We start from the raw sequence: 6,989 nt of genomic DNA, 5'->3' as shown, positions 1-6,989 counted from the left end.
TGTGACAGGTTCAGGCTGCTGCTGTTATCCCCATAGAGTATTTATCAAATCTTTTGAGAGATATATCAAATAAAATCAGAAAGCTAGAGTCACTCAAATGGCAAGAGTCAATTCTTATGTAAGGACTTCTAATCCAAAACCGTGTACAACTTTACAGGTTTGAGAGAACTTCACTACAGGAAATAGTGAGAAGCATTAAGAAATAGGCATAAATCATTTTATATAAGACATGACAAAGAGATTATGTACCTAAAAAAAAAATCAAGTGTCAAATAATTTTCAATACCTTTTAAAAGTCAATCACAGACATATAGTCATAAGAACCAAAAGAAATTTATTTACAAAATTTCTTACTTGACTGGTGGTGAGAAGCAAGAAACCATCAACTATAAGACCCCACTAATAGTGTTCAAGCCAGTTCATACAAGAGAACAACCATTGCAGCTCCTGATGATTAGGCCAGAAAGATGTCCTTCTGCATGTCCTTCCAGTGAACAAGGAGATACATTTGACCACAGGGGCCTGTGCAAGTAGCATAATGGTACTTGTAGGCTCAGTTGAATCACAGCTTCTAGAGTGCTGTTCCCTGTCTACCTTACATAGCTGTTTCACCACTTTTGTTGATTTCTTTGTAGGCTTCTTTCTCTTTTTCTCCTCCTTTTTTGGTTTTCTCCTTTTCTCCTTCTCTGTTGGCTTTCTCTTCTTCTCCTCCATTGTTGGCTCCTTTGTCTCCTCCATTGTTGGCTCCTTTCTCTTCTTCTTTGTCCTGAACACTAGTGTAAACTGCTTTGTTATAACCTTCCCGGTTCCGAGCAATTTCAATGGCAAAAAATTGTATCCTGGGTGCTGAAAGGTGAATAGAATTGATTATTGTCCTAGTCACAGTTACTTCTCTAAACCTACTGGAAATCTATTGACAAAGCTGAACTAACATGCAAAGCATTCAAGTATAGTCACAAGATTCAGAGATGTGAATTCTAATTCTAATCCTATACTAAATGATGCTGAAAATACTTATCTTACCTCACAGTTACTCAAGATACAGTAACATGATCTTTACAGATATAACAAATAAAATGATTCCCAAACTAACTATTCATGTCATTGATTCATCAGTAAAACCAGATCCCTCACTCTCCTTATACAGAAACAATCCCAGAACAAGAAACTCACCAAAGATGGTGTTTTCCTCAGTGTAGCCCTGAGAACAGTTCAGTCGCAGCAAAGTACCATAGTTGAAGTCTTCTACAATCCCATCAAACTTCAAACAGAATGGTCTCCACTTCTGTAAAGGCAAAAAAGGTATCTTAGCTAAAAAATGCAGGAGGCTGGTGAAGTCAGGCCAGGAGAGGGGCTTCCGTTTCCCCAGTAAGGAAAATAACCACAGTGAAAGAGACTAGAATTGAGCTGATTGCTAGTTTCACTAGCAATGAGTTTCTGCGTTATCTTTGGTATCTTTAGGCTGGTATTTCCCAACATGAACAATATTTTAATCTGATAAAATACTTAAATCCTTGGCTAGAGAATTAAATTTTAATTTCTTAAGTATATTCTCTGTTTTAAGTTATTGGCTAGTTCAGCCCAAAATGGTTATTCATCCCCACTGAAGCACAAATGAGACAAAGAAGGCAGGAATTTGGCCCAAAGTCACAAAGTTAAATTTTAAGAAAGAAGTCCATCCAATAGAGGCAATTTTCCAAAGATCAGTAACAGCCTGCTTAGAGTTAAAAGTTTACATTTCTCATAAGCCGAGAGTCTACCCTCAAGGAAAAAAATTTCCGAACTATAAGAGTTTTAGTGCTCTGTAAAAGTATAAGGTAATCAAGCAAGCAATGCAAAACACAAGTTTTCCAATTATCCACGGCCTGTGATAATATGATCTTAAATCCAGAGAATCCAAACACCTCTCCGTACTCTATTTGCCAACCCTCTATCTAAGCCTTCTGGCTAAAGTACTCACATAAATAAAGTTATTCCTTCTCCCTTGAAAGAGCTAGGTGGGTAAGGATCAAAGGTCCAAATCAAAGAGGAAAAAAAAAATAGATTCAATGAAAATGAAAAATCCATAAACCAGAAAAAACATTCATTTAGTAACACATTAGTTAATAACAACTACATAAAAGCCCTGGTGCTTTAGGTATTTGCCTTAAAACAAACCCCCCAAAAGTTTAAATGTATAAAAATGTATTCACAGTCAATCACTGGTCAGATGCTAGGCAATATTTAAAAGAGAGAATTCTTACCTCTTTAGCTGCTTCTGATTTGAGCTCTTCTGGGTCCAATACATCTATCCTGAGTTTCTTAAAATTTTCCCGAAACTCAGAATAGATTTGGTCATCCACTTTGGTGAGTTTCAGGAACTGTGGGTCAACTGATGAAATCAGCTGCCAGACAATAAGACAACATAAAGATGCTAGTCTCTAATTTACTATATTTCTGTCCCCTCTTCCCCAGAAAATCCTCATGGTTCTCAGGGCAGAAGAGTTCATTAGAAAATATAGACAGCCTAGGTCCCAGATGAAATCATGACATAATTTTAAAGGGCCATAATACACTACAGTCCCTTCCACCAATTCAAACCCCTTTGGCCCTATTAATGTCTGGCTATTACCCTCTGTGGATTATTCATTCAGTCAACAAACATTTATTTAGTGCCTACTGTGGGCCAGGCATCCTTTTGCGGGTTAGCAACACAACACTGGGCAGAGAAGCACAACTCCTCACTGTCAAAGCAAAATTGACTTCCATGCCCCAGTTCTCCTTAGAGTAATAAAAATTATCTCCAAAACACAACTGTTTAACTTGCTGAGAATGGTGATTAGCAGAGCACAATATGCTGAAATTACATGTTTAATTCTGCTTAACAATGAAGACAGTCAACTCACTTTGTAGTAGACTTCAGCATGCTGCATTGCTCTCATGGCCCAAGCCATCTCAATATCAGGCTGCAAAGGAGTGAAGAACGCCAGGTCAGAAATCACCCAATCTTGCTACTAGAGAACAAATTAAGGAAGTCTGTGGATGTCTAGTTAATGCTCAAGAGGGCTACCAAGCTTGGTGTTACTGTCAAAGGTTAAAAACTGGACTAAGGTTGAATTCTCTTGGAACTTGTTGCCTCCTCCCCTGTAAAATGGGATAATCTTAGGCTTAAAGGGAGGCTGTATGTGAAGCTCTGGGCAATTGGTATAGTGATTGCTGACTAATATTTCTGTACTTGGGAGGGATTTATCCATAGCTTTCTTGCCTCCTGATCGAGTGTTTGTTGTAGTTGTCTTCATCTGTGATTGTAGATCTACAGATTTGGGAGAGAAACACTACAGGAAGAGGCAAACGAAGAGATAAGGGGCTCTTTTAGGTGGAAGCACCTTTTTTTTTCTTGTTGATGCTGGTACCTGGCATACAAGTGACCAATAAAAGATTCTGGATGTTAAAAAAAAAAACTGGACTAATAAGTTTGGACAATATAATAATTCTTTTGTCTTTATGACAACCAAAAGAAGCTACCTACACAGTCTAATAAACAAAATGAGCCACTGGTTGTCTTTTCCCAGCAGCTAGTGAAAGTGTAGAAGACTACATGAAGCAGTAGATAAATCACCTTCTCAGGACTGAGTTAAATTATTGTAAAACTGAAATACCCACATACACCACTGAGTTGTTGAGAGGACAGAGTAAGATAACAGAAGTAATATTACTCTTCACTTTTAAGAGTGTACAATGTCATAATCATCATTTGTGTTCATCAGATAGCCAATTCCCTATCCTACAACACTTAGAAATGAATTAGTATCGTGAAGCAGGCTAGGTTATAATAAGCCTTACCAAGTACCTGTTCCACTGGAATCTCCCACTCCAACTAGATGGATCTATTTCACTGACACCAGAAAAAAATTTGCATTTTTACCTCCATGCCTTAGACCATGCCCTTTTCCTGGCTGCCAATCCATATCTTTTGTCCACTTACACTTTGAGGATCCAGTTCCATATCCACTTCCTCAGCAAAGTCTTCCTTTACTGTCTGGGTCCTTAGGGGTTTCTTCTTTGGCTAAACTCCTTTGGATCTTATGCCCTGATTCACTAATCTACCATACATCACATTATTATTTGAGTGTTATTACTATTTTCATGTCCGTGTGTCTTATAACTCAAAATACATCATGTACTTTCTCCTTAAGGATCTAAACCAGATACACCATAAGCCAGTGCAACTTTACTGCACAATGGAGTCACCCGGGGACCTTTAAAAATACTGATTCCTGACTCTAACCACCCAGATACTGTGATTTAGTTGGGATGGATTGCGACCTGAACTTCGAGATATTTAAAAGCTTCCCAGGTAACTCTAAAGTACAGCACAGTTTGGGAACTATTCCCATTGGCGTTAGTCTTGTGTTTGCGGACCAAAAGGATTAGAATTAATTGAAAGGTACATTTTCTGGCAGACGTGGAAAGAGTCTACGGAAGCCATCTGGGTAGGAGGGTTACAATTTCGTGGCGGGCCCTGCAGACATCCCAGGATAGCTGTGTGCGTGGAAACTGTGGGTGAGTCATACTCACATCGTTGCCGTAAGACTCGGCTGGGAGAGAAACAGCGTGCGCCACAGACGCCAGTTCCCCGGAAACCTGGGAAAGGAAAAAGAGATGGGGAAGGAGAGTTCGAGTTTCGACCCAGCTCGGCTTCCCCACTCACCCGACCCCAGAGCAGCGTCTCACAACCTCATCATTTCCACTGGTCGCCTCCATGTTGCAGCCCACAAGGCGTGGCTCCAGTTCTCCGGAAATGACGTTTTGCGTGCTCCTTCTGCAGTTCCCAGTTCATTGAAAAGGGACGGCCGGCAAGAGTGGCTTTCATCCGACTGCGGCTGCGCCTGCGTGCACCCTCCCTCGCCTGGAGGCAGTACTTCCTTGCCCCGCCTCATACGCCTTGCGCAAAGGTGTGGGTTTGTTGCATATTCTGGGCTGCTTGACGGTCAGGCGGTGGTTGAACAGTCAGTAATATCTGCGATGAACATGGGAAAAGACTGAGTTAAAATAATGCAACTTTCCCATCCCCACTGCGCTGAGTGCCCTGCAGAGATTCGAATTTACATTCTCCACTTGTGCATGGACGCACATTCAGACGGGGACACAACACACAGTTCCCAAAACCCCAACCACGGATTAAGTTACAAGCAGGCATGCAGCTAGGCAATGGAGTAGATAGTAGGTCAAGGAAGAATTATTTTGGTAAGATGCTAAGTTTACCGTGAAGATTTCGTCTTCTTCCACTGGTGTCTAACTTCCCCAAGAATTAGTCACCTTGGATCATGGGCCTGTCATCAATCATGATTTGGGGGGAGCAGATGGGCTTTGTATGCTGAATATTAGAGAGTTGAGACTTTACCCTAGAAGCAAGGGGAAGCTACTGAAGGCCTTTAAGTAGACCAGCCTCATGATCAAACTCAAGTTTTAAGAAGGTCACTGAAGCACCCTCTGGAAGATAAATTTGAGGAAGGCAAAATTGGAGGCCGAGAGACTAACTTGGAGGCACTGGGTGATTAAAAACCTCAGCTGAGGCACTGACAGTTGAGATGGACGTTGAGAATTAATAAGGGAAATGGAATCAATAGGACTTTTTGACTAATTGGATATGGAGGATAAAGAAGAATTAGGATTCCAGTATGACTCCCAGGTTTCAGAATAGGTTTGGGGGATAAACGCCATTGAGCTAGAGAACACAGGAGGAGGGATGATGAGTTTAATTCAGGAGTTGAGTTTGAACAGCCTATGGGACATTCAGATAGAGTTGACTAGTCAGAGGGAGATCCAATCAGAGATATAAATCTGATAGTGGATACTTCAGGTTTAATTGAGCTGTCCCAGTGAAACTATGAAGAACTATAAAGACACAAAGAGCAGCAGGCCAAGGACAGAACTATTTAGGAAGAAGAGAGGATAGCAAGAAAGAAAAGAAGACTTAAAAAAAAAAAAGGAGTTATCAGTGAGACATCAGCAAAGGACCAAGGGAGAGTCTCACAGAAGCCAACGATAAGAGAACTTCCAGAAAGAAGTGGTGAACAGTGTCCAATACCCTGGGTTGAGTACCCTCAGCCCAGAAACTTGGAGAGGTCCTTGAAAACCTTAGCAAGAGCAGTTTCAGTGGAGTGGTGAAGGCAGAAGTCAGAGGGCAGTGGGTTGAGAAGGGAGTGGGAGTTAAAGAAGAGATGACAATGACCATACAACGTTCTTCCAAAGAGTTGCAGCTAGAAAGAGACATGAGGTCCAGGGGCTTTCTAAAATTCTGGTTAAAAAACACGGAACATGAAAATGTACCATGTTAACCATTTTTAAGTGTACAGTTCAATAGTGTTAAGTGTATCCACGTTGCTCTGCAACGGATCTCCAGCACTTTTTCGTCTTGCAAAACTGAGACTCTACACCCATTAAACAACAACTCCCCATTTTCCCCATCCCCTAGCCCCTGGCCACGACCGTACCACTTTCTGTTTTTATGGCTTCGACTACTTTGGGTACCTCATATAAGTGGAATCATATAGTATTTGTCTTTTTGTGACTGGCTTATTTCACTTAGTATAATGTCCTCAAGGCTCATCCATGGTGTTGCCATGTGACAGTACTTCCCTCCTTTTTAAGGCTGAATAATATTCCACTGTATGTATACAACACATTTTATTTATCCATTCATCCGTCAATGAACACCTGGGTTGCCTCCACCTTACGGCTCTTGTGAATAATGTCGCTATGGACATGGGTTTGCAAATATCACCTCAAGACCCTGCTTTCAATACTTTTGGAGCTATACCCGGAAGTGGGATTGCTGGATTATGTGGTAATTATATCCTTAATTTTTTGAGGAACCTCAGGGACTTTTTAAATTATGATGTCAGGTTTAGAGAGGATTAAGTGTACTGGGGACTTGGCCTTATACAAAAGACCGTCCTGCAGGGTGAGCTAGGTGTATCTCCAGAGAAACGGAATGAAGAGAGGCA

The 6,989-nt window shown here is 41.0% G+C and overlaps 1 protein-coding gene across 1 annotated transcript; it reads right to left on the bottom strand.

Annotated features, from left to right (window-relative positions):
* Window positions 1-505: 505 nt before the first annotated feature.
* Window positions 506-4,766, bottom strand: PBDC1 (polysaccharide biosynthesis domain containing 1). Its single transcript, XM_061178831.1, has 6 exons — window positions 4,717-4,766; window positions 4,558-4,623; window positions 2,886-2,945; window positions 2,244-2,384; window positions 1,174-1,285; window positions 506-846 (listed from the first exon to the last, which is right to left on the bottom strand). The coding sequence occupies exons 1-6, from the start codon at window positions 4,741-4,743 to the stop codon at window positions 596-598; spliced, it is 657 nt and encodes a 218-aa protein (XP_061034814.1). The 5' UTR covers window positions 4,744-4,766; the 3' UTR covers window positions 506-595.
* Between the last annotated feature and the right edge of the window lie 2,223 nt (window positions 4,767-6,989).

This window comes from Eubalaena glacialis, chromosome X (assembly GCF_028564815.1).
Source record: "Eubalaena glacialis isolate mEubGla1 chromosome X, mEubGla1.1.hap2.+ XY, whole genome shotgun sequence".
Taxonomy (NCBI): Eukaryota; Metazoa; Chordata; class Mammalia; order Artiodactyla; family Balaenidae; genus Eubalaena; species Eubalaena glacialis.
The sequence above is the reverse complement of the archived record's forward strand: the minus strand, read 5'-3'. Positions and strand labels throughout refer to the sequence as shown.

Coding starts and splice junctions, on each gene's coding strand:
- PBDC1 (XM_061178831.1), bottom strand. CDS start 4,743: ATGGAGGCGACCAGTGGAAATGATGAG. Junction 4,624..4,716: donor CGACCAGTGGAAATGATGAG/GTTGTGAGACGC, acceptor TTCCTTTCCCAG/GTTTCCGGGGAACTGGCGTC. Junction 1,286..2,243: donor AATCAGAAGCAGCTAAAGAG/GTAAGAATTCTC, acceptor TTGCCTTTACAG/AAGTGGAGACCATTCTGTTT.